The sequence below is a fragment of the Camellia sinensis genome, chromosome 10 (genome assembly GCF_055761805.1).
Source record: "Camellia sinensis isolate YWXY chromosome 10, ASM5576180v1, whole genome shotgun sequence".
NCBI lineage: Eukaryota > Viridiplantae > Streptophyta > Magnoliopsida > Ericales > Theaceae > Camellia > Camellia sinensis.
The window spans coordinates 12,449,405-12,476,703 of NC_138970.1; the positions used below are offsets into that span (position 1 = coordinate 12,449,405).

The 27,299-nt window shown below is 40.1% G+C and overlaps 4 protein-coding genes and 1 long non-coding RNA gene across 5 annotated transcripts; all 5 read right to left on the minus strand.

Annotated features, from left to right (window-relative positions):
* Nucleotides 1–6,818: 6,818 nt before the first annotated feature.
* On the minus strand, nucleotides 6,819–7,991 carry LOC145800152 (putative disease resistance protein RGA3). The gene has a single exon (XM_082889793.1). It carries the CDS (start codon nucleotides 7,989–7,991, stop codon nucleotides 6,819–6,821), a length of 1,173 nt encoding a protein of 390 aa, XP_082745919.1.
* A 2,400-nt stretch (nucleotides 7,992–10,391) lies between these two features.
* Nucleotides 10,392–11,249, minus strand: LOC145800153 (disease resistance protein RGA2-like). Its single transcript, XM_082889794.1, has one exon. The coding sequence runs from the start codon at nucleotides 11,247–11,249 to the stop codon at nucleotides 10,392–10,394; it is 858 nt and encodes a 285-aa protein (XP_082745920.1).
* A 24-nt stretch (nucleotides 11,250–11,273) lies between these two features.
* On the minus strand, nucleotides 11,274–12,368 carry LOC145800154 (disease resistance protein RGA2-like). The gene is made up of 2 exons (XM_082889795.1): nucleotides 12,033–12,368; nucleotides 11,274–11,954 (listed from the first exon to the last, which is right to left on the minus strand). Exons 1-2 carry the CDS (start codon nucleotides 12,366–12,368, stop codon nucleotides 11,274–11,276), a joined length of 1,017 nt encoding a protein of 338 aa, XP_082745921.1.
* A 1,186-nt stretch (nucleotides 12,369–13,554) lies between these two features.
* On the minus strand, nucleotides 13,555–15,577 carry LOC145800963 (uncharacterized). The gene is made up of 3 exons (XR_014341629.1): nucleotides 15,442–15,577; nucleotides 15,224–15,364; nucleotides 13,555–14,299 (listed from the first exon to the last, which is right to left on the minus strand). It is a non-coding gene; the product is annotated as an uncharacterized LOC145800963 (long non-coding RNA).
* Nucleotides 15,578–23,702: 8,125 nt separating this feature from the next.
* Nucleotides 23,703–26,757, minus strand: LOC145800155 (disease resistance protein RGA2-like). The gene is made up of 3 exons (XM_082889796.1): nucleotides 26,671–26,757; nucleotides 24,101–26,340; nucleotides 23,703–24,001 (listed from the first exon to the last, which is right to left on the minus strand). The coding sequence occupies exons 1-2, from the start codon at nucleotides 26,755–26,757 to the stop codon at nucleotides 24,142–24,144; spliced, it is 2,286 nt and encodes a 761-aa protein (XP_082745922.1). The 3' UTR covers nucleotides 23,703–24,001; nucleotides 24,101–24,141.
* Between the last annotated feature and the right edge of the window lie 542 nt (nucleotides 26,758–27,299).

The window sequence follows — 27,299 nt, forward strand, 5'->3', positions numbered from 1 at the left end:
TTTCAGCTCTGAGGATGCCTACTGACTCCCTGAATGCCCCTGCTATCTCTCGGGCTAGAGCGCCCATAGCCTGCTGGCCTACTGGCTCGGCCACGTTGGCCTGGCCAATTCCCTCCTGAACTACCGGAATCTCCTCTGGCACAGGCACCTCCTGCCTACCCGGCCTACCACGCCTACCGCGTCCTCGTCCTCGTCCTAACATCCTAATAAAGGAAACACAGACATTAGCACATTAATAGATGTGCCGAAGCTAAACACTCGCGTCCTAATGCATTGGACAACAATAATTCATTCCACGTAAGCACATAATCACATAAGCACCTACGAATTTCATTCCCGGAATAATGATAGTCCCAATGCGTTACTATAGTTCCGGTTGGAAGCAGCAGTGATCAAGTGCCTTTCCAACAAGACTATAAGAAACTCAAGGTCCAATCAACATCCTAGAAACTACATTCCATACCCACATAATCACATAAACATGTTATCATATAAGCATAAAACATTACACTAAGTCTCTATTAAACGAGACGAACCCAATGTGATACTAATCACTTCCCACGTACCCAAAGTATTCAAACCTGGCTCTGATACCAAGTTGTCACGCCCTCAAAATAAACCCATTATATATATACAATTGACATGCATTATTTAAAGAAAACAATTTATTAATTCATTCATCAGAGTATTACCAAATAAAAGCATTACATGTAACATCAAATAAAATGCCCTGCAGGCTTACATCATTCCAAGCCAACTCTTGGATACAAAAAGATGAGTTCTAACTCAATACAAGAAAAGCCCTAGGCTTGGATGTTTACATGTACTAATAAATAAAGACAATTAACTGAAGATAGTCTTCAAAATCCAAGTCCCTTCCAAGCTAAGTCCTTGGAGGTTGCTTATCACCTGAACCTGAAAATGATGTTCCCATATAGGGTGAGCCACAGCCCAGTAGAAATATACTAAATCACATATAAGCAATGAATAAAGCAATAGCATTCAACAGATGGTTAACCAAGATAATCAATTACCCCATTTTACAGTCTCATGACACTATTGTCTAAGACACGTTTTACTTTCCAATTTTATCAACAAGGCTCAGAACCTGGCCAAACTTACAACAGTGAATTACATAAATCATATTCACATCCCTCCAATATCAACAACAAATGAGACTCAAGCTCAAATCAAAACACTTCATACTTCCAGATTGATACACATTTTAGTGCTGTATCAATAAAACACTTCTATATAAATAAGCACACATAAAAGTGATGCTAATGGAGTCCATCCCCTATCTCCTCCCAAACAAAATCCGGTTTAGAGGTCCATCCCCTATCTTCCCCTAAACCGTGGAGTACATCCCCTATCTCCTCCTACACAAAACAATATATGCAAATGCAAATGCAATGCTCAATCAATACACGTATTTTCTGTATCAATGCAATAGTCAAAATTAATGACTTAACCAATGTGATTAGTTTCAGTTATTCCTAATCCACATGCAATGTCTACAACAATCACGACTATCCTCCACCGATAGCCCAAAACAGTTATTTCTAAACTGAAAATAACTATGTTAACAATTCAATAGACAAATGATTCAAATTATCCAACTACGCCATTTAATCAATGAATTTCCCAATTCCATGAATCAATTATACAAATTAATTAAATAATACAACTAGAGTTTTTTCCAAAATTTACCAAAGTATCCCCAACATATCAAAATACCAAAACTTAGAACAAAACCTATAAAATGGAGTAGGAAATCCCTACCTCGAAGAAATAGCCCCAAAAGAGAAGATGGAGATGAAAGCCCAAACTCCAAAGTGCTCCAAACTACCAACAATTCAGATTAAATGGAAGCCCTCGACCCACTCTACCTTTTTAATAAAGGATCTAAGGTAGAAACTCACTCTAAGTAGATCAATCCTAAGAGAGAAGGTGTGTAGAGGGAGAGAGAACTCGTACCTAGGGTTTTGGAATCTGAAAGGGAATGAAAAACTGATCTGAAACACGTTGCTGCCTATTTAAACCTGACAGGCTCGCTCGAGCGAAGACTTGGTCGCTCGAGCGACCAGACACAGAAAAGATACGCTCGAGCCAAGAAAACCTTGCTCGAGCCAACAACCCAAAAGCTCGCTCGAGCGAAGAACTCAAACCCTCAGGTCTGTAACCAGACTCACGCTCGAGCGAAGGAACTATTGCTCGAGCGAAGAACGAACTAACTCGCTCGAGCGAAGAAAAGCTTGCTCGAGCCAAGAATGCAAAGCTACAGGTCCAAACCAGACGCAAGCTCTCGCTCGAGCTACCAAACCCCGGCTCGAGCGAAAAACCAAAACAACATCTCGCTCGAGCGACAAACTCCTCGCTCGAGCGAAGATCCAAAATTCTGGACAGCAACACTTGGTTTCTAAACCCAACCAACCTGAAACAAACCTGCCCAACACTTCCTATAAGTCCAAATGAGCAAATAAGGGACAACAACAACAATTATAAAATGACAGAATCTACGGAACCTAAGTCCGGATACAATAATCAAACGGGAAAAGACCGGGGTCGCTATACCTTCTTTCCCTGAACAATCACAATGAAGAAATGATGCAAGCTTAACTCTCTCACAAATCGAACTAGAACGATAATTTGCAGTACTTAAGCATTCTCCATTTGCCATAAATACTGCAAGATCATGAATGATCTCATGCATTCTACAGGTATTTGATAAATTGCCGTGTTGTTTTTCAATTTTTTCTAAGAAAAATATGAAACATAATCGACCCAAATAATCAATACCATGTATCTTCCAACTCACGATTTAGGCCACATAACTTAATGATCCCCTGCGCCCTCCACAACTGGATCAATTTATCGATCTCAATTTCATAGCTTTTTGGGAAGATTGAACAATATATGTGTAACAGCGCCCGCGTGGGAGGCCTCGTGCTACAGTTCGGACTCGATTTGTGTCACGGTTCTTAATCTGAACCAAAGAGTCCAAATCTGGCAAATCGTTTTGAGAAACAGATTTTTGAAAAAGTAGTGCCAAACATGGACTGCTTTGCCAGATACAGAGTCGCCACCTAAATATTTTAAAATGGGAGAATTTAGGAAACCCTGACTCGGTGCCGAAGGCCACATGTCCGTCATCACCGGAGTTGTCTCGGCTCGGGAGCTTGGGTACGATCGGGGAAGGTCAGCTATGAGCACCCCCTTTCGCCCGGTCCGAAGACCGGCCTCTACTAACCGTGATATCCGTTTTTGAAAACTTTACGTGTTCTTATTCCATTTATTAGCCTAGAATTACTATGTTATGCGCACAGCAAACAAGTATAGACTAGATTGCCTAATTTGGAAATAAACATTGCATATCCGTTTGGTTTGAAAATGCTTTGGAATTTGCTACTCGCAAGTAGGCTAAAATACGGATTTCAACGAGTTTTTCCAACTCAAACAATCCGGCCTTCACCCACAGGCATTCAAAACAGTTTAACACATAAGCATCTAGCCACATGTTAAGCATGCTGTCATGGTAGCATTCACACTCATGCGATATGCTAAAGCGGAAATACTTACATAGTACTCCGTGCCAAAACAAAGAACTTGTTAGCAAACATGCATGATCCAAGTCCATGTGAAGTGCCTAATGCATCGCATACAAAATGTCGCTAAGATAGGCTCGGCTAATCCTAGACATGTCATGTGAAAATGCACAATTATCACATAGTCAATTTTTGAATTGAAGTACAAATGCCGTTAGCGTGATGTACCGAGCCTAATGCATGCAATACAAATGCATGGATGCACGCATGCATAGCATGAGGTATGCTAAATTAAACGTGCCCTAATCTACCATCATAAGCAGGTAAATAAAAGGGAAGAAAGAAGTGAGGTTGGAAGACATACACACCACCCATACACACTTATTACAGATTTGCCCTCGCTCGGAGGGACCGAATAAATATTACAAATTAATTAACTACGCAAGCTAATTAAATATTACAAATTAATTAATTAACAAATTAACTAATTAAATAAAGCGGGAAAACGCCTCGGGAAGCGCGCCACCATGCGCAAGCTGCCTCTGTTTTCCTCCCTTTCCTCCTCTGGAGGTTGTCAAAACCTCAGGACTACATCCTTGGACAGAGGGTATCATCACCGGCTAGATGGAATTTCCACCGGCAGTGTTGTATGGCCATCGGCACAAAGTTGAAGCTGTCGGCAGAGAAAATAGTGCCGGTCGGCACATTACACTGCCGGTCGGCAGAGTATTCCTGCAGAACCTGCAACTCACAGCAACAGAGGGCAAAACAAGGCATGGCAGCATATTTCAAGGCATGTATGCACCAACCATGTCTCTTATCATTGTAATGACTCAAAGGGACATGTGCCTCGGTTCTTGGACCACCAATCACGCATTTCTATGCATGATGGCCCAAAGAACCAAGTATGCAACTTTGGTTTCAAATGCAATGCAAACCAATCAAACAAATTAGGCCCTATTCCTATCACTAATTCAAGGAACAAGGCATGCATGCAAAATGCAATGCAACCTAGGCATACAAGCTAGGAATGCAACATGGCATGGCAATTAACTCATGCAAGCATACAAGCATGCATATGGCAATACAAATGAGTGCAAAGATGGACTTAAACATGAATTAGGCAGCTCTAAAAAGGCCTAAAACGGTAGCCAAAAGTGCTAAAGAGTGAGGGCTAAATGGCATACACACACACATGCACATAAGGGCCAACACTTAAGCACAAAATGAGCAACATTCAAGCACACTTGAAAGGAGGAATCATGGACTAATTAGCATGCAACATGAGCCCTAAAATTATGTTATAAAATGATGCCAAATCAAGTTATAAATCAAGCCAAAACATGCAAAGAGTAGTCCAAGTGTTCAAGGTAAATCAATGATGCATTGAACTACACTTATCATGACCAAACATGGCATGCAATCATCAACCAAAAACAGAGTTTTGGGGCATCAATACAAGACCCAAGGACCACTTAGATGGCATCTAAATGACTCCAAAACAAAGGCATGCACAAACACCAAAACATGTAGCATTGCAACACATGCTTTCAAAGCATTAAAGAGACATGCAAGGCAATCCAACAAGCATGGAAATGGGACTGAAATAGCATGTAGGATGATTCCAAATCATCAAAACAATGCAAAGATGGCATGCTACACATGCACATACTCAAGGCCAACAAGCCCAAATACAAAAGAGCTATATAATGCATGCAAAGATCAACCCAAACGACTATGGACAGAGCTAAAACATGGCAAAATAAGCACATAAACTTCACAAATACAAGCCTAAAACATGCTCCAACAAAGGCTAACAACCTAGAACATGTTAAGGCACAAATAGGGCATTACATGGCAACTATGCTAAACATGCATGAAGTTCCAAAACCAACTTGAAATCATGTTATATCATGGATATATAAGCATGAAAAACAAACCAAATATGCTCAACACACACTCAAGCATAGGCTTCCTTAGGAGGCCAAAATGTGTCCTTTTCAAGGACAACAAGGAGAGGGGGTGGCCCTCTCCTTCTTGGGACTTCAAAGCATCATCTTCACCACTGAAATCCCTCAAGATTTCAGTGGTGAAGAGACCTCAACACCAAAATCCCGGAGCTAACACAAAATGGCTCAAAATGAGGCCTTTTGAGGCCTAAGGGTGGTCAACAACCCTCAAACAACAAAACACCCTTAATAAACAATAAAGAGGGCTTAAAAATAGAACTTTTTTATGTTATACAATAATCACAAAAACAGCTCTAAGACTAGTAGAAAATCAATGCAAAAGTGGGGAAAAAAAGAACTAAGATCTCACCCTTGTAGTCCTCTTCAACAAAGGTGCTCCAATGGCCTCCTTGAGCTTGAATCCAAGACAAAAACTTCAAAACACACTCTTTAGAACCTCAGTTCCAAGAGGAAGGTGAAACACTAGGTGTTTGTGTGCAATAATGAGACACAAAACACCTAGTATGCAAAATGAGAGGAAAAGAGAGATAGGTTGTGTATGTCTAACCCTAACCCTAGAAAACCAGAGCTCTCCTCTGTATTTTCTCTCTCAAAAATGTCTAAAAGCTCTCCTCTTGCCTTAGAGAGAGCTTCTCTCTATATGTCTCTTGTAAAGCTTACAAGACAAGCTTTGCAAGAGGGAGATCCCTCCATACACGTGTATGGAGGGGACCAAAAGCTATACAGCTGTCCAAAAATATCTGCAAAAGCAGATGAACAGCAATCGGCCGGCAAAAAATGCCATCTTGGCCAAACAAAGTGCCGACCGGCACAAAATAGTGCTGACCGGCAACAAAGAGTGCCGGCCGGCAAACTATATTGCCGGTGGCAGCAAAGACCAGCCGGTGGCATCTAGCCACTGCCGGTGATGGGTGGGGATGGTCTACAAGCCCCACTCTGCCTCTCAAAGGCAAGATGCAAGTGTTTGGTGCAAAACCAGACACTAAAAGGTCAAGTTTGGAGATCCTGAGACAAGGCGCGCGAGCCGAGGCCTCCGGGAACTCCAAACGAACACAAACAAGGATAATCACCGAGTGTTCAAACAGTGACGTCCAAGTCTTGAGGACGGTCAAAAATGGGGTGTCTACAATATGAAGCAGCGTTTCAAGTCAGTCGGTAGTGAGTTGTAGCTTGATCTTAACACGCCCAAAATGTCGTGTTTCTTTTGCGCCAATTCCCATAGTTCTTTCTCTTTTAAATCCAACCATTTACTTTCATCGGTCTCCATAAACAGATTGTTACCTAAAGTCTTCGGTGCAAGAGGTCATCCGTGGCATTTTTTCACGATTTCCTTTGCAATTTCTGAGAGCTTCGCAATCCCATCATGTTCTTCCCCCAAGTTTTCATGACAACCCGCCCATTTCAAAAGCAATTCATGGCAATCTTCATCCGAAAGACTCTCTAAATTGTATATAGGAACTGTGCCAACAGTTGTAGCAACCCATTTGCTTCGTGTAGTCACTACGATCTTACTTCCCTTGGCACCCCCACCTCTCAAAAGGTTACAGAACTTAAGCCAATCTCGGTTATCACTATCACATACATCATCCAAGACGAGCAAACAATTCTTACCATGCAATTTTTCTTTGATGAGCTTCTTTATCTTACTCGAATTGAGGCCAGTGCAAGGCGAATTAGAATCAGTTATGCGTTGAATAATTTTTTGCATCACACGTTTAACGTTAGGATCTTGTGCTACTGTCACCCAAATCCTCAAGTCGAAATGCCTGACTACGGTTTCGTGATTGAACAACAATTTAACCAGAGTGGTCTTGCCAACGCCTCCGATCCCAACAATGGGGATGACAGATATGTTCTTGTGGTCAACACTAGGGGACATTATAAGTTGTAACAACCTTGCTCTATCGTTGTCCCTCCCAACGAATTCCGACTCATTTGCATTGGAGGAGAGTGACGTGCTGGCCGCCTTATGATCAGTTCCAGTTTTTTTTTGATCCTTTGTGACTATGGGATGAAATTTAGTTCTATCGTCTACGATCATATCTAATTTTTTTCTGATCTTTTCGATCCTACGACTCATTTTAAATTTAAACCGGAAATCAAGTGTGTGTGAACATGAATAGAATATGCGTACCAGTTTCTGTATTCCAATGCTTCTATGATTCATTATCCTCATTAACTGTACTTTGCGTCGCAAAGCTTCATAGTGGAATTCATCGAGCACGTTGTCAGCTTCATAGAAAGTAGCTTCGAGTCTTTCTAGCCATAGGCTTATGACAAGGTTGTTGTTTCCTTGCTGCTGCTGCTGCTGCTTCTGATTAGCATCTACGAGCACCGCCTTGATCATCGACACCCTGGCCTCGAGTGTTTTCAACTCATCTTCAAGACCCCATGCCAAGCCAACTTCCCTTAGAGCAAGAGAACCTATCTTCTCCACAACTTTACTTGCTAAGTTGAATAGAATTGCTTCAGCCATGAATGTTCTTGATGATCAAGAAGATCAAATATAAGATTATAAGCAAATAGTTATTCTTATAGCTGAGAACGAACTCACTCAGCATCCTAGACTGTTTTCAATCTTAATGAATATTTATAGAGTAAACAAAAAACTGATCTAGAAGTTCTTTTTCAACAAGATACGCAAAAATTGTGTTTATTTTGTGAAGTTTTTAGTATAAATTTTATGTATGAATAGAGTTTTTTGATATTTATGTTTCTTTATTTATAGAAGGTGATATTGAATGGGAATTACAAGGATATTTCCAGACATAGAAATATTCGAGTTTAATGATATATTGTTCATTTTTAGTTTAGTTGTCAAGATCCCATATGCCAAGCATTAGCAGCTTCGCCTTGGCACCAGCCCAAAATGGTCCCATTTAGGAGGGTGTCCGTCTTGTCGTGTTGATCGTATACGTGTCATGTCAAAATTATATTAACTTTAACTTAATTTGTTTGTTTTTTATTTTATTATGTCTTCAAAATAAGTGGCAAAAAATACATTAGCCATAAAATTTTAGTTTATATATATACATATATATTTATTTTATGGGGTTGGATAGAGTTACTTAAGAGAGTCATAAATGCATAACACCTCTTAATGAGAATACCTTAAACAATAAATAGCCCAATATGATAAATTTCATTTTGTACTCTTGCACTTTACTTCCATCTTAGTTTGCCTCGTAATTTTTTAATTGTTTTAGTCAATCCCCTAAACTTTGAGGTAAGTTGTAATTGGGTCTATTAGTATAACACCATTTCAAAAAACTAAGAACATGTACTTCATAGTATTAATTACACTCAGCACCACAACACATTAACCAAAACTCCACTTTAATCCCTCCAATTTAATCCTTAGCAACCCGTACTTTTATCAAAATCTCAATTTAGTTTTTCCGTGAATTTTTAAAACCGTATTATAATATCGAGCCCAATTGCAACTTGACTTAAAATCTAAGGATTTGATTGAGATACTTACAAAGTCAGCAGGAAAAGTAAGATTTGGTATAAAGTGAAATTTGTCCTAACCCAATATTTCGTTATGCCCTCAGAATCTCTTAAGGTAATTAATGAATTTCTTATATCTAAAATTATATTAATTAAAAATAAAAAAATTATTTTTTCTCAAAGTTGTGTGTTTAGAAGCTTTTTTACCTTCTCAAAGGTTTTATCTTGGGTAGTGTTTGTGAGGTATGTAATAATGTAATGGAGCTCCAGAATCTGATATATATTGCTTGCTGGATTGATATTTTGCCTCTTTGAGGTTTGGAAATTATGTGGATTTCAAGATTGGGAGACTATCTAAAGAATAGAGGAACGGTGTTTGACTCCTACCCATTAAATGTGTGGATTCCACTCTATATAAGAGAGTTATCCGATTCTGTGATCGGATTCTGTGCACATTGAAGATCTGTTTGTTGTGGTTTTTGGGCTATTTGGAGCGACAGAAATGCAGTAAAATTTGGTGGGTGTGCCGTGGCAGAATTTACTGTTAACTACATTTCAAAGCCAGGTGCAATATTAGTTACAGCAGGCTAATTAGTGTAATGTTAGTTAATCTATGGAGGCAGAGACGGACAATTCAGAGCCATTAGGAACTTTTACTAAAAAGTAGTAGCTCTATAACAACAATAATGAGAAACACAATGCTTAGAAAAGTATTTCACAAGAACACTATATAGACAACATACCCAACAAAACAACATTAATAGCAGAATCCTAAATGCAGCTAAGTTCACACCCAACAAAACAACATTAATAGAAGAATCCTAGAGGCAACTAAGGTCAAGTGCTTTTGATGGAGATAACAACTCCTTCCTCCCTTTCAGATACAAGCCATTCATCGGTTGGTTTTCCATTGAACACTTGTCACTTCATGCTTCATTGGTTGGTTCTCTTACTGATATGAAATTTCCAGTACATGCACTAAGACAATGTCAAAAAGCCCATCAGAAGCAGCAGTTAATGCTAGAAAGAAAAAAAATATAAGCAATACTTTTGAGTTCAAAGAAATTGACTCACCTGGGACAGCCACAAACTCATATAATCTTGTACCCTTCAATTTATTGAAGCCTCCTAAGGCCTCTGAACTCCTCTCACCTTGCCAGGCTAAGATTCGGACAATTACTAATCTCAAGATTCCTCAAGTTGGCTAGGTTCTTCATGGTACTTGGTAGAGAGGTCAATTTGGGACACGCTGCGATGGTCACCGTTGTGAGCGCGGTGAGGAGTTGCATCCCTTCAAGCAAAGATGTTAGGTTTCCACATCCTATAATTCAAAAGGATTGAAGAGAGGTCAAGCGTCGGATCTGTCTCTCTGGCAAACAACTCTGTTGTGTGGTTAAGTACAAATGCCTGAGACTGATAAGGTTCCCTATGTTTTTATGCAATCTCGAATTTTCACACAGTATTCGATTTGCAAAGTTTGCAAATTGTACAGTTTGCAAATGGCATTAGGGAGAGTCTCAATATTTGCATTCCCACTAAGGTCTAAAAATCTCAAATGCTTCAAATTTCCAATAGAATGAGGCAACTTTCGAAAAGATGAGTTACTCAAATCAAACACGCGCAGATACTTAAACCTCGAGATGCATTCATCAACAAAGCCTTCGTCAGTGGCTTCCACTGCATGAAATGGAAATAGAACAGTCCGCATTTTCTCTAATTTGAACGATGACTTTGTGAGCTCTTTTTCCCCTGAACAATCAGAATCATGAAATGATACATGGCTAACCGTCTTAGAAATTGATCCAAAACGATAATTTGCTGTACTTATGCACTCTTCATTCGCCATATATACAGCAAGATCATGAATGATCCCAGGCATTCTACACGTATTTGATAAATTGCCATGTTGTTCAATCTTTTCTAAGAAAAATATGGAACATAATCGATTCAAATAATCAGCTCCAATATCTTCCAATTCATGATTTAAATCAGATGATCGAATGAGCCCCTGCGCCATCCACAACTGAATCAATTTGTCAATTTCGATTTCATAGTTTCTTGGAAAAATCGAACAATATATGAAACAACGTTTAAAATCAGTAGGTAACGGGTTGTACTTAAATCGTAACATGGGCAAAATGTCATGTTTGTTGTTCTGCTCCAATTCCCATAGTTCTTTGTCTTTTAAATACAACCATTCATTTTCATCATCCTTCATAAACAATAAGTTGCCTAAAGTCTTTACTGCAAGAGGATATCCGTGGCACTTTTCCACAATTTCCATTGCAATTTCTAAGAGGTTTACATGTTATTCTCCAATGTTTTCATGAAATGCCCAAAACCACAGCAATTCGTGGCAATCGTTGTCAGAAAGACTCTCTAAATTGTGCATGGGGACTGTGCCCACTGTCGAAGCGACTGACTTGTCACGTGTAGTCACTATGATCTTACTTCCGTTGTTACCATGTCTTAAAAAATTTAAGAACTTAACCCAATCTCGGTTATCACAATTACATACATCATCTAAGATGAGTAAAAATCTCTTACCGTCCAATTTTTCTGCAAGGATTGTCTGTAACTGTCTCAAATTGAAGTCAGCACAAGGAGAATGAGCTATGCATTGAATAATTTTTTGCAACACGTGCTTAACATTAAAATCTTGTGCTACTTTCACCCAAATCCTCATCCCAAAATGCTCAACTACTGCTTCATCATTGTACAAGATTTTAACGAAAGTGGTCTTGCCAATCCCTCCAATGCCAACAATGGGGATGACAGATATGTAGTCACAATCAGCTTGCGGGGTCATTAAAAGTAGTAATATCTGTAGTTTATCATTTGCCCTTCCAAAAAATTCGAACTCATTTACGTTGGAGGAGACTGACGTGCTACCCGTGCTATTATGATGAGTTTGTCTACTTTCTGTTATTGTGATGATGGGAAAAAATCTAATTCTATCTTCTCCAATCATGTCTAATCTCTTTTTGATCTTTTCAATTCTACTACCCATTTCAAATTTGAATCAGAAATCATTCAAGTGTGAACAACATGAAAAGAATTTACGTACCAGCTTTTGTATTCGAATGCTGCTCCTGCTATGATGATGATGATTTAACTTCATTGACTGTACTTGACGTTGCAAAGCTTCGTATTGGAATTCATCGAGCAGGTTATCTGCTTCATAGAAAGTAGCTTGGAGTCTTTCATACCATATTTTTACCACGTGGTTTTTCCCCTGCTTCTCCTCAGCATATGAAAGAACCTCTTTGATGGTGGACAAGGTGCCTTCCAGTGTTTTGAGCTCCTCATCAAGTCCCCATCCCAATCCAACTTCATTGATAGCAAGTGAGCCTAAGCTCCCCAGAACTTTACTTGCTATGTTGAAAACAATTGTTTCTGCCATGAATGTTTCTTCTGAGAACAGGAAACATGTAATTACTTGGGTATTTCCACAAAATTATTAGGGAATCACACAAGACAAGTGACGAATTGTTAGGGTATTTTTTCTGTGTGTTATTACTCTTGACAAACGAAGAATTGCAAAACACACTAGACAAGTCATCTACTATTTCTTAATTACCTAATAAAAATAGATTAGTGTTGTTCTGCACATAATATTTTCTACACTACTGTGTAATTAATTTGAAGCACTACATAAACAACATAACATAATATTCTGAAATTACTGTGTAATTACCCTCCCCACTTGAACATTTTCTTCCAAAGACTTCAATCAACATCATATGGGTCCACAGGAATGTAAGAAATTGAAACATTTTCTCGCAAAGACTTAAATAATATGAATGGAGAAAATAGAGTGGGGACAGGGGCAATCTTAATTATATGGTCATCCTTGGCAAGTCAACTTGATAACTATTGATTTAACTAGTAGAACTGTTGAATGATGCCCCAGGAGCTGCTGAAGTTTGAGATGTAATAAAACAAATGTGGAATTGAAGTTGTCAAAGTCTGTTAGGCTTGACCTATTCTTCTGCTATTTTTCTGGAAGTTTCAATTACGTAACTGCAGCAGATTTATCTGCATTCTTTATGCTTTTTCTGTTTATATAAGTTGTATAAATAAGTGCTTTAATGATCAATAAAAATTAAGAAAAAGTAGTCTCAAAATTAAGTTTGTTTTTGCTAGCTTTTGCACTTTAATTCTGTCAAAAACCTACAAGAACCTATCATTTTTATGCTGATATTTTTAGAAATAACAAAACAAGCGTCACAACCCAAATATTGTGGAGCGCTGCTCTAAGACAACCAAATAAATACTCCCACCAATTCTAGACGTGTACCAGAAGTAAAGAATTTCGATTCGTTGATGTCAGGAAAATTACGAGACAGAGGATGGTAGTACTCAAGATCTGTTCACCAAAAAAACCAAACTATGTCCCTCCCAGATGAACCCAAATATTACAACTTTTGGAGCTCTATCAAAACCGTAATAGTATATCCTGGAATTAATTAGTAAGAAAGCTAATAAATTCAAATTATTATCAAAACTCTATCTGTAGAAAACCCATTTTTAGTAGCACCAAAAACAAAGTTTCCAATTAACAAGAAGGCTCATTAATAGAAAATCTCTACAAAATGAATTCATTCCTTTCATTACTCATACAATATATCTAATACTAGCACATTCAAAACATATTAACATCTTACCCTCAGTATCAAACTGCTGCAAGACTACTACATGCAAATGGCCCTCACTTAATAACCAATTTGAAGAATCTATTAACCAAAAAATATTCCGACCAAAAACAAAACAAATGTAATAACACAACTTCGTATAAACATCCCTTTGCCAACCCACTTTCACAAAATAAATCTTTTTTGGGGTTGGCATATGTAGAAATTCACCATTGAAGTTGGAACCAAAAAACATAAATATATCTTCCCTCCCTCCCTCCTTCCCTCTCTTGAAATTTCTTCATAAAGGTATCCTCAGAAAAAACAAGAGCATGGCCACCGCTTCACTTCACTTCTCATTAGAATAATCTTGGGTCATCAATGTCTTCCCAGACCAGTAACCAGCCACCAACCCCCTCCCACCAATACTCCATGGAACTTGTAATGTATGTCGGTTAATCTGATTTTTCTTGATTTCAACTAGCTAGCTTCCAGATGTAAGTATAACTTTACCTTTTCTACAGCTTCTCAAAATTGAGAACACGAGTTCCCATGTCTTCCAAGACTGCTTCCAATATTGCCTGTTTGCACTGCCATCAAATGGAGAGCTGTAATCATCAGAAGGTCCTCTAGAAGCTCTACTTCCATTGCTCTCCTTCTGGGCATTCCTCAATTCCTCATGAAGATCATACTGTGATCGCTGAAAATTGAAAATGATAATTAATATTCAGCAACTCATATAGAACAGAAACAAATCAAGAGATAGTATCATAACTACTTTTATTATACTCAGCACAATGATCATGACAATCTTTTGTTACAAGGTACAAATTGCAGATAAGCCTCAAACTCAAGAATGTAATTTGAACCAAGCTAAAGAAAACACAGCCTTTTAGTCCTAGCAGAAATAGTTTTTGTACTACAGCTAGTAGTTTTTAGATAGTGCATTAGCTGGTCTTTTAACGGGGCAGTAATGCCCACTACAAGACAAGTATCAGAAAACAGATCAAAAGGCAAAAGTTATCCCTTATTTTTATCCTTCTGATTTGAAGAATTTCTTTGGTATTCCACAGAATCTGTCAAGAAATCAACATTAGGCTGTCCAATCTACAAAATCATTGAGTTATGACCATTATTTCTACCATAAGAATGTTTACCAGGAAACATTTATCCCCAGATCCCATCTATTATTCATGAGTCAAGTATATAGCATGGACGTATTAAAGCTTTGAGTAGTCAGATTAGCGTTTATACCTCATGTATGTTATATCTGATGGTGTGTGAGATTCATGAGATTGAAAGGAAACAAATGGAGAGGACATTAATGATCCAATTATTTCCGTTTGAAACTGTGTGAGATTCACAAGATTGAAAGGACACGAATGGAGAGGATAATAATCCAATTATTTCAGTTTGAATTGTAGTTTTTATAAATTTATGTATTTAAGACAATTCAATAGAATGAAAGACCAAAACATGTAGATCAAGATCACTACACATTATTATGAAAAAACGCAATAAGCTCATCAGTTTAAAAACACAATATGCTAAAACAACTAGAGGTTCCCGACCCACATCTCACAGAAAACCTCATCAATTTAAACATATCTTACTAATAGCGTACCTTGGTCGGATCTAGAAGTATAGCATATGCCTCTCCGATCACTTTAAAAAGTCTGTCAGCATCCTTGTGGACTTCATGAGCTATTTCCTTCCAGAGTTGTCCATCATCTCCATTCTCACTTCTTGCCAGGAACTGACCAGCCTATATTAAAATAAACTCATAAAAAAGAATGACAAGGATGACAGAGTGATAGTAAATAACTGCAGAAATCCAAAGACCTTGTCTGGATGATGTCTCAGTGCAGCTTTCCGGTATGCCTTTTTGATTTTGGATGCTGCATCAGACGGTTTAATTCCCCTGAAGTAAGGAATGGCTTTAGAAGCTTAAAATACAGGGTTATCAGGTCACAATCACAATAGTAGCCTCAACAACTTCAATCTCACAAAAGTAACATGACAACTCCACTTGGATACAACGGGAATCATCAGGTTAAGGGTTGAAAGAGACAACAACATTTTAGACGAAATATACAGTAGAAGGTCAATTCCAGTTTTCTGTGTAAGTTCTAATTGTATGTGCTCATGTTTCCTAGAAGAAAAATGAACTACTTGTCAAATTTACGTGCATAGTTTGCATATTTTAGCACTTTTTTTTTTGGGATAAGTTATATAAATAAAGTTTGCTAACTAATAGTGCCAAAAGGGGAGCAACCACAAATACGTAGTACATAATTTATATTATACAAAAAGAAACTGATATCATATGCAGATAACTGAATATAGAGATTAGAAAAAAATTAGATTTAGGACCATCCCACGCTGCTGGCCCAGCTAGAATTAAATTTGTACACCTGGCATTTTTTATTTTTTTTTTGTTCAATAAATTTTTTTTATAAATAACCAAACTTTATAGATAAAGCATCAAGAAGGGGCAAAGAATACAAAAACGGCCACAAGAGACCAACGAAACTAACAAATCAAATTCTCCACAAAATCTGTAAAAGCCAACACATCTGAATCTACTAATCCTGCCACCCAACTATACAAAACAGTAAGAAGTCGCCTCTCTAACCAAGAGATGGAATGAGCCACCTTGTGAAACACCTGCCTATTACGCTCCAGCCAAATCAACCACAGTAAACAGTGCAAGGCAAGAATCCAAGCCTTTCGACGCCTTTTCCCCACCCTCCCCCCTACCCAACTTTGCAAAACTGCGAACAAGGAATCCGGTTGAACCCAAACCATCCCAAAAATTGCCACCACAAGCATCCAAAGACGAGAAGAGACTGAACAATGAATAAGCAAATGATCAACCGATTCTGTTGCCCAACCGCATAAGCAGCACCAATTCACCAAAATATGCCCACGACGAATCAAATTATCAATGGTCAAGATACGACTCAAACTCGCCGTCCACACAAAGAAGGCAACCTTGGATGGCGTGCCCAGCACCCAAACACTTTTCCACGGATAAACCAAGGTGCCATCAAAACATATTTATCCTGAACAAGAGCCCCATAGAACGAGGACACCGTGAAAATACCTTTGGCCGTAGGACAATCCCAAACCAAGGCATCGTTATCCGCCTGTCCAAGATGTAAACCATATAAAAAGCCAAGGAGGTCCACTAATTGATCTAGCTCCCAATCTTGGACATCACGACGCAATAGCACGTTCCACACCCTCAACTGCCTCTCCCCAACCCTCACAGCACCCACTAACACCTCAGAATTAGCAGCAATAGCAAAGATCAAAGGAAATCGAAACTCAAAAGACAAGTCTCCACACCACTTATCCCGCTAAAGCCGAACTCTATCCCCCACACCAATTTTAAACCTCACTCGCTGCCAGAACGCCTCCCGACCCAGCCAAATCCCTTTCCATAACCCACAGCCATGAGAATGACCCACCCGTCCCGAGCACCACTCCCCCGTACCCACACCAAACTTAGCAACCACCACCCACCTCCAAAGATGCTCCCTCTCCTCGACAAAACGCCACAGCCACTTCCCTAATAAGGCCAAATTAAACAGGACCAACCTCCGAAGCCCCAAGCCCCTTACTCCTTAGACATACAAATCCGATCCCAAGACACCAAGTGATAATGACCACCCTCACCCCCATCACCCCACAAAAAGTCCCTCTGCAGCTACTCAATCCGCCTCGCTACAGAGACCAGGATCACATGAACAGACATAAAATAAGTCAGAATACCCGACAAAAACACTTCTAATCAACATAAGTCGTCCTCCCTTAGACAAATACTGTTGTTGCCACCCTGCCAACCGTCTTCGTACCCGATCCACCACCCCTTCCCATATCCCTGTCGCTTTAAAGGACGCCCCCAAAGGCAACCCCAAATATGTCACAGGTAAGGAGACCACTTTGCACCCCAAAATGGCTGCCAGAACCGAAGACCTCGCCACCTTCCCTACTAGAATCAATTATGATTTTGCTAAATTCACCCGAAGCTCGGACATTGCCTCAAAACACAACAACACATATCTCAAATGCCCAATCTGGGCCTCCTCCGTATCACAGAAAATAAGCGCGTCATCTGCATAAAACAAATGAGACACCATCACATCCCTTGGAGCCACTCCTACCTCAAATCCATTCAACAAACCTGCTTGCACCGCCCTAGCCAACAAACGCCCCAAAGTCTCCATAACCAGAATAAACAGCAAAGGAGATAGAGGATCACCATGCCGCAACCCGCGATGAGTCGGGAAAAACCCTGCCGGGGAACCATTAACCAAGACCGACATTCGCACAGTAGAAATGTAAAACTGAATCCAATGCCACCATTTCTCCCCAAATCGCATCCTTTCCAACAAATACATCAAAAACTCCCAATTCACATTATCGTAGGCCTTCTCAATATCTAATTTACAAATAATCCCCTCATTCCCTTGACATAACCGCGAGTCCACACATTCATTCGCCACAAGCACCGCATCCAAGATTTGCTTACCCCCCACAAAAGCATTCTGGGATTCCGATACCACCCCTACCAACACACCGCGCAAACGATTTGCCAAAACTTTAGCCAACACCTTATACACACTCCCCAGAAGACTAATAGGCCGAAAATCTCTAATATCCTGCCCCCCCTCGTTCTTCAGAATCAAGGCAATAAATGTAGCATTAAGGCTTTTCTCAAATTCGCCTGACTGATGGAACTACTCAAACATAGCTAGCACCTTCGACTTTACCACCCCCCAACACTGTTGAAAAAGGAAATAGTGAACCCATCGAGACCAGGCGCCTTATCCCCAAGCATACTTTGCAAAGCCTTAAACACCTCCTCTTCTGTAAATGGCCTTTTTAGTAAAGTACAATCTTCTTCAAAAATAACATAAAAACTTACCCCATCCAAACCCGATCGCCACCCCTACCCTACGAATCGAAACAAATGCTCATAGAAACCCACAATACTTGCCTTGACCTCCTCCGAGAACAAAAATTCCACCCCATTTACTTGAATACGTCCAATCTGATTAACCAGCCAGTGAGCATTTGCCATACGATGGAAAAACTCTGTGTTACGATCACCATCCTTCAACCACAGACATCTAGACTTCTAGCGGAAACTCATCTCCTCCATGTGAGCAATGTGACCAAATTCCTGCCGAAATTTCTCTCGGTGAGCCATATCAGCCTCAGACAACACCTCGCCACCTTATTTCTCCTCCAGCGCCTGCAAAGCTACTAAGACTTTTGCCTTCTGCCCCTCCAATTGCCCAAAAACCTCCCTATTCTATCTCTTCAAGTCTAACTTGAGGAGCTTCAATTTCTATGCTAATCGTGAACTAGGCAACCCTGCCACGTTGTAAGTCACCCACCAGCCTTTAACCATCTCCACAAAGCCCTCAGATTGTAACCACATGTTCTCAAACCGAAAAGGCGTTGGCCCACTCTTAATACCCCCGCTATCCAGCAAGATTGGCCAATGATCCGAAGTTGGACGTTGCAATCGCCATTGAACTGCCTGAAAGAAATGCCCCTCTCAATCCCCTGTGACCAGAAACCTATCAATTCGAGACACTGCTCCACCCCCAGACCAAGTGAAACCACCACCCTGAAGCGGAAAATATACCAATTCTATCTCATCAATGAATGAAGAAAAATGCCGCATTGGACCCCTCCCTGAGGAAGCCCCCAACTTCTCCTCCAGACACCGAACCACATTGAAATCCCCACCCACACACCACAGAACCCCCCACCAATAAGCAATACTCTGTAGCTCCTCCCAAAAACTTGGCCTCTCTACTCCACGAACTGGGCTATAAACCCCTGTGAAAGCCCATCTGAAATCATCCTCTACACACCGAAAGAGGCAAGACAACGAAAAATCCCCCAGTTCTACATCCTCCTTTACCACCACTCGTTGATCCCAACACAAAAGAACACCCCCAGCTGCCCCTAGTGCAGGAAGGAAGTCCCAGTCCACAAATTGGCCACCCCAAAGATCCCAAACTGTTGCCCCCTCAATACAGTCCATCTTAGTTTCCTGAAGGCACACCACATTTGCCTTTGCACTTCTAAGGACGGATTTCACCAAAACCCTCTTCCCCTTATCATTCAGTCCTTGCACATTCCAAGACAAAATTTTTAACCGCATGATAACAACAATGGCTAACCGCGCCTTTTTCTGGTACCCCGCACTCCACCTCCCTTAGTTCGATCATAATTAATAGTACATTCCAACCTACGTAATTCCCTGGCACTCTTGACATTATGGCTAGCAGACTCCATCCCTTGCTGAAGAGGAGCATCACCTCTCCATGATTCCTCTATTGCCAAAAATAGTCTCAATGCTACCTCTTTATGGCCCTCAAAGGAGGCTCCCAATAATTGGCTTACCTCATTAATTCCAGAAAAAACCCAAGCAAAAACCTCCTTTGGCAACGGTATATCATCTTCTGACCCAACAGTATCTCTCTCAAGATCAAGCTCATAGTTCGCACCATTCTCCACAGCCACCTCATCGGAACTTGCCTCAGGCCTGACCACCATGGCCAACCCATCTGTCATATCAGCCCATTGACTTGCTTCACCTTCATACTACTGCGGTCGCAATTCCGAAAGGCCAGCTATACTAGGCCACTGCTCTGTCGCCTCATCAATGTACTGCTCCACCCCCTCTAAATCTGAAGGAGCATCGTCAACGACACCAGACGACGGCTGTGGACCAGTTGGCAACCTCCCGGTATTGCCCATCGAGTCGCGCAACACCGGCAAAGACCCATCATCTGGTCTAGGACCAAACCCACCCTTCAGCGTGGAGAAGACCCGACTGATAACTGGATTCGCTTGGGCTTCCACTAATTGAACCCCTCCATCCCTCCTTGGGCTCAAAATGACAGCTTGAGATGGCCCACTTCAATGAACCCCTTGTTGTTTGGCCCACTTCTATTTGGGCATTCCCACATTTCTCTTAGCTTGGGCCTTAGCAAAGCCCAAACGTCCCCCCTATTTTCCCCTATTAAAATCCTGACCCAGGCCCATATGGGTTGGACCAAACAAATTACCCCGTCCACCCATATCCCCATTCGCCGCCCCAAATCTTTGCAGATAATCGTTGACCCCCAATTTCCGCCATTTCCTTCGATCTGATTGCAGCACTTCTCGCCCGTCCTTATTTGTTCCACCTCCTCCACCGCCTACCATCTCCGGCGCCGTTGGTTCCACCAATGGTCCCTTCTCCACCCATACAGGTAAAGAAAACTGCCACAAACCCCATCGGATGACCACGCATGTCAGTGTGCTGTGAGAACTTATGATTCGTAGTCGAACATAGCCCAAATCCACTTATGACTCATCCGCTTCCACATAACCACCACACCAATCACCAATGACACGGTAAACATCTTCCCCGCGAAGGTGGATGGGCACCCCTATCACCCAAATCCAAACACTCTTCGCCGTCAAGGTTGTAGCTTTTGAGGTGCAGAGTGTTAGAGCTGACCACCATTCCAACACTAGATCCCTCCCATCAGTAATCCACAGCCGGCGCAGCAACACCTCTGCCTCACGTCGGTTTGGCAAAACAAATAGGAACACCTGGCCTCCTAACGGACGCACCTCCACCTTCCCCAATGTCTTCCACCATCGATTTACCTAATCTGACACAGCGGCAAAACTCATCCCCTTGCCACTCATCTCCCCCACTCCACCAACAAGCGACCTGTCCAACAGACGGAACCATTCCACCTCTGTTGCACCCCGTACTTCCTTAACCCCTTCAGTCACTCCCCACATAGCTGATGGCGATGGACCAAGTCTGGACCCTTCCTTACCCTGCATTGGACCACCACTATGCAGCCCAAAACCTTCAAGGACCAGGGCCACTCCTTCCCACCCATCCCCAAAATCCGACATAGGAATGAAGATTTGCTCTCGCCTCTTCCCTGCCGTCACCACTATTTGAAAAGACGAACCACCACTTTCCTTGCCACGAACCCATACAGCCACAGTGTGACTACCCCTGGTGAGACGACCCAAAAACTGCAAGTTACCTGGGTCTTGCGAGGCCAACCGCATTCACGCCACCATCCAACGTACATCATGACCATACACCACCACAGCCCGACGAAGCCCAAGTCCCCTCTCCACAATCGACACACCAAAGCGTCCAGGCGACTCCACCAAAACCTTCTCAAACTCAAAAGATCAACCGCCAAGGAACAAAATCCGCCGTCGTGGGCCACGTCCGTTCAATGCCGGAAACATCAAGACTCATATTCCTCATAACTAAGTCAAATATGGATATTCACCCTGGTATCCACTTCTTTATCACAGAGAGAGGACTATAATTTTTGTTCAATAATAACTTAGAAATGGTTGATGAAACATCATTTGCAACTAACACACATTAAAATATGATCTGAAAATGAATGAAAAGATAACCTTAAATATTGGGGCAAAATGAGGAACTTTTCAAGCCTAATTCCAAAATGCTAAAATTCATCAAAATGTGTGAAAATCAAATATGAAAAATGTAGATACATCAGGCACAACTTATTAGAAACTACAGAAAACAGTACAAAATTATAAAATATATCACTATGCAATCAAAATTTAGGTAATAAATTAAGTTTCATAACAGAAATCCAAGTCCATGGAAATAAAATATGTCATAGGAAACACAAATGCAGAGGACTTACAAAATGAGGTAATGATCCAAGGAGTTTCCTTTTTTACCCTTTTCTTCCTCTGAGGATAGGCGGTGACAAACTTGTCTTAATTCTTTAACATTGCCACCACTTGGTTTGTCTGGTGAGTCATACTGTTGACCCTTATCGTGTGATTTCTTTCAAGAAGAGAGATTAGTCTATGAAGGTCACTGGCTGCTTATTCCTACAAAATGGAGTCTTGAGGGTCATGGAGGAGATGGAGTTTTGAGGAGAGCTACTCCCGGATTGGACACATAGCATTCATTCATCACATTTGAAATCTCACTACCTTTTGATCAAACAGCTGAGGGTTAATGTAGAATAACCACTTCCATTTCTTGGGGGATACACTATAGATGCTTGGGCCAGGTGGCTATCATAGGACACTTGCACTTTTAAGAGCTAACCTAACATTCCACTAACCAATTGTGGAGAATCAGCCGGCTGCTCCTAACAATCAGGAGGTTCCCGTAGCTATATATATATATATATATAAAATACAACGCTCAATTAGTACACATTAATGTGTGTTTGGGAGGGATCATATTGAGTACACACCTAACCTTTGGCATAGTGCACAAAGTGGTGGTCGCAAGAATTGAACCCATAACCTCGAGGTTATTAGGCCAAGTCTTAACCACTGAACCAATGGTCATCTGTAGCTATATAAAGCCATTAAAAAATGGAAAAAAGGATACCTAACTCAAATAAAATATTTAGCAAGCCACCCATGTCAAAATTTAGCGTAGTTTAGTTCAAGGCATCCATGACAAACAATAGCCGTGTCGAATTTAGTTGTAGGTTTGGCTAAAGTAAGATTTGGTGTAAAGTATAGAGGTGCAAAGTGAAATTTTCCCTGACCCAATATTTTGTTTTTCCCTCAGAATCTCTTAAACTAATGAATTTCATATATCCAAAATTATATCAATTAAAAAATAAATTTTCTGAGAGTTGTGTTTAGAAGCTTTTTACCTTGTCAAAGGTTTTATCTCAAATAGTGTTTGCGAGGTATGTAATAATGAAATGGAGCTCCTGAATATACATTGCTTGCTGGATTGTTATTTTGCCTCTTTAGTTTTGGAAATTTTCTAAAGAATAGAGGAGCGGTGTGTGACTTTGACCCATTAAATGTTTGAATCTCACTCCATATGAGAGAGTTATATCTAATTATGTGATTAGATTCTATGCATATAGAAGACCTGTTTGTTGTGGTTTGGGCTATTTGGAAACACAGAAATGTAGTAAAATTTGGTGGGCGTGATGTGGCAGAATTTGCTGTTAACTACATTTCAAAGCCGGGTCTAATATTAGTTACAACAGGCTAATATGTAAAACATTAGTTAAACTAAGGAGGCAGAGATGGGACAATTCAAAGCCATCAGGACCATTTACTAAAAAACAGTAGATATATAACAACAATAATGAGAAACACAATGTTTAGAACAGTAGTCCACAACAACATTACATAGATAACATACCCAACAAAACAACATTAATAACAGAATCCTAACTGCAGCTAAGTTCAAGAGCTTCTGATGGAGATAACAACTCCTTCCTCCTCCCCTTTAGATACAAGCCATTCATCGGTTGGTTTTCCATCGAACGCCCGTCACTTCACACTTCACGGTTCTCTTACTGATATGAAATTTCCATTGCATGCACTAAGACAATGTCAAGAAGCCCATCAGGAGAAGCAGTTAATGCTAGACACAACAAAATATATATAAGCAATACTTTTGAGTACAAAGAAATTGATTCACCTGGGAGAGCCACAAACTCATAAAATCTTGTACCCTTCAATTTATTGAAGGCTCCTAAGGCATGTAAAGTCCTCCCACCCTGCCAAGTCAAGATTCGGACAATTGCTAATCTCAAGATTCGTCAACTTGGCCAGGTTCTTCATGGTACTTGGCAGAGAGGTCAAATTGGGACAAGCTGCAATAGTCACTGTTTTGAGTTTGACGAGGAGTTGCATTCCTTCAGGCAAAGATTTAAGGTTTCCACATCCTGTAATCTGAAAGGATCGGAGAGAGGTCAAGCGTTGGATTTGTCTCTCTGGCAAGCAACTTTGTTGTGTGGTCAAGTACAAATGCCTAAGACTGATTAAGTTCCCTATGTTTTTGGGTAACTTTCGAATTTTCACACAACACCTGAATCTCAAAGTTTGCAAATTGTACAGTTTGCAAACGGCGTTAGGGAGTGTCTCGATATTTGCATTCCCACTGATGTCAAAATATCTCAAATGCTTCAAATTACCAATGGAATGTGGCAACACCTGAAAACATGAGTTACTCAAATCAAGCACATACAGATACTTGAACTTTGAGATGCATCTGTTAACAAAGCCTTTGTCACCAGCTCCCAGTCCTTGAAATGGAAAGAAAACAGTCCTCAGATTCTCTAGTTCGAACAATGACTTTGTGACTTCTTCTGCTGAACAATCAAAATCATGAAATGATACATGCTTAACCTTATCAGAAATCGGCCCAAAACGATAATTTGTTGTAATTAAGCATTCTTCATTTGCCATATATACTGCAAGATCATGGACGATCTCAGGCATTCTACACGTGTTTGATAGATTGCCATGTTGTTCTTCAGTCTTTTCTAAGAAAAATATGGAACATAACTGATTCAAATAATCAGTGCCAGTATCTTCCAACTCACCAGTTAGGCCAGATGATTGAATGAGCCCCTGTGCCATCCACAACTGGATCAATTTATCAATTTCAATTTCATAGTTTTTTGGAAAAATTGAACAATATATGAAGCAGCGTTTCAACTCAGTTGGTTGTGTGTCGTAGCTCGATCTTAACACGACCAAAATGTCATGTTTCTTTTGTGCCAATTCCCATAGTTGTTTCTCTTTTAATTCTAACCATTTACTTTCATTAGTCTCCATAAACAAATTGCTGCCTAAAGTCTTTGCTGCACGAGGATATCCGTGGCACTTTTTCACAATTTCCTTTGCAATTTCGGCGAGCTTCGCATTCGCATGTTCTTCCCCCAATTTTTGACGACAACCTGCCCACTTCCAAAGCAATTCAAGGCAATCCTTATCTGAAAGACTCTCTAAATTGTATGTGGGAACCGTGCCCACAACTAAAGCGACCCACATGTTACGTGTAGTCACTATGATCTTACTTCCCACGGTACCACCACATCTCAATAAGTCATACAACTTACACCAATCTTGATGATCACAATCACATAAATTGTCCAAGACAAGTAAAAATTTCGTATTATGCAATTTTTCTTGAAGGAGATTCTTTAACTGATTTGAATTGAGGTCAGCATAAGGGGGGGAATCAGTTATGCGCTGAACAATTTTTTGCATCACATCTTTAACATCAAAACTTTGTCCTACCTTCACCCAAATCCTCAACTGAAAATGCTTGGCGACAATTTCATGATTGTACAGCAATTTGACGAGAGCTATCTTACCAATACCCGCAATGCCAACAATGGGGAGGACAAACATGTTCTCATCATTGTCAACACTTGGGGCCATTACAAGTTGTAACAATGTAACTCTATCATTGACCCTTCCAACAAATTCCGACTCATTTACATTGGAGGAGATTGATGTGCTGGTCGCGTTATGTCGTGACGTTGTGACAATGGGATGAAACTTATTCCTATCATCCGCGATCTCGTCTAATTTCTTCCTGATATTTTCGATTCTACTACCCATTTTAAATTTAAATGGGAAATCAAATGAAAATAATTTGCTTACCACTTGACGTCGTAAATCTTCGTAGTGCAATTCATCGAGCAGGTTATCTGCATCATAAAAAGCAGCTTGGAGTCTGTCAAACCATACCCCCATCGCAATTGAGTAATTGTTATGCGCCTGATTCTGAGGAAAACCGCCATGGCCGTACAATCTCTCCGCATCTAAGAGCACAGCCTTGATGGTGGACAAGGTGCCTTCGAGTGTGTTCAGCTCCTGCTCAACACCCCATGCCTTGCCAACTTCCCTGATTGCACTGGGCCCTATCTTGCCCAGAATTTACTTGCTAAGTTGAAAAGAATTGTTTCTACCATGTTCTTATCTCTTGATGACCAACAAGAAGTTGAAGAACAAAGAAAATTAAGCAATAGTTTTAGCTGAGAAATAACTCGAGTCAACCTAGGAACAATCTGTCAGATAATATTTATTTTATTTAGGGTCTCTATTTACACATCACTAATATTCATTGTAAAAAACACATACACACACAAATAATAATTTTTAAGTTTTAAAAAAATCTTATTTTACACCTTGCATTTTCATTATTAATCCTATATTAACACACTACTAACTATTTGAGTACACACTATTGCATACCAAAAACTCTTTATCTTCACCACTACAAACAACAAAAATCCCACAATTTTTAGAATAGTGGCCATCTTCATCAATCTTGATCTCCATTGCCGGCGGAAGTTCATTAGACCTTCATTTTTGCCCGTGTTGATATTCATAATTAGTGTTGAACTTTCGTCGTATTTGATCTTATCATCTCGTCATTTCAGATCGTCGACAGAGTGTTTCATTCTACCTTCCGCTTCGCCAATGTTGTTCTTCATTTTCAGTGTTAAGCTCTCGTTTCTCCTCATCGTTTCAAATTGCCATTCTCACCCTTGATTCACACCTTTCATTCCCACAATCAATTTCAACATTGCTACATTGGGTGGGTATTAAATTTTGTAAAAAAACTAACAAATTTATCAAATTAGTCATGTTCAAGAATACAAAGTTGAACAAACTTAACGTGTTCAAAAATTTATATCTGAACAACAAATAAAAGTTTAATTTATTTTAACCGAACTAACTTAAAATGTTCATTTTTTTAATTTTATATATGAACATTTAATATTTGATCAATCTTAATAATTTGAACAAAATTGTGTTGTTCAAATATGAGTAATCAAATATTGTATAAAAGTTCAACTCTGTTATTCCGAATACGACAA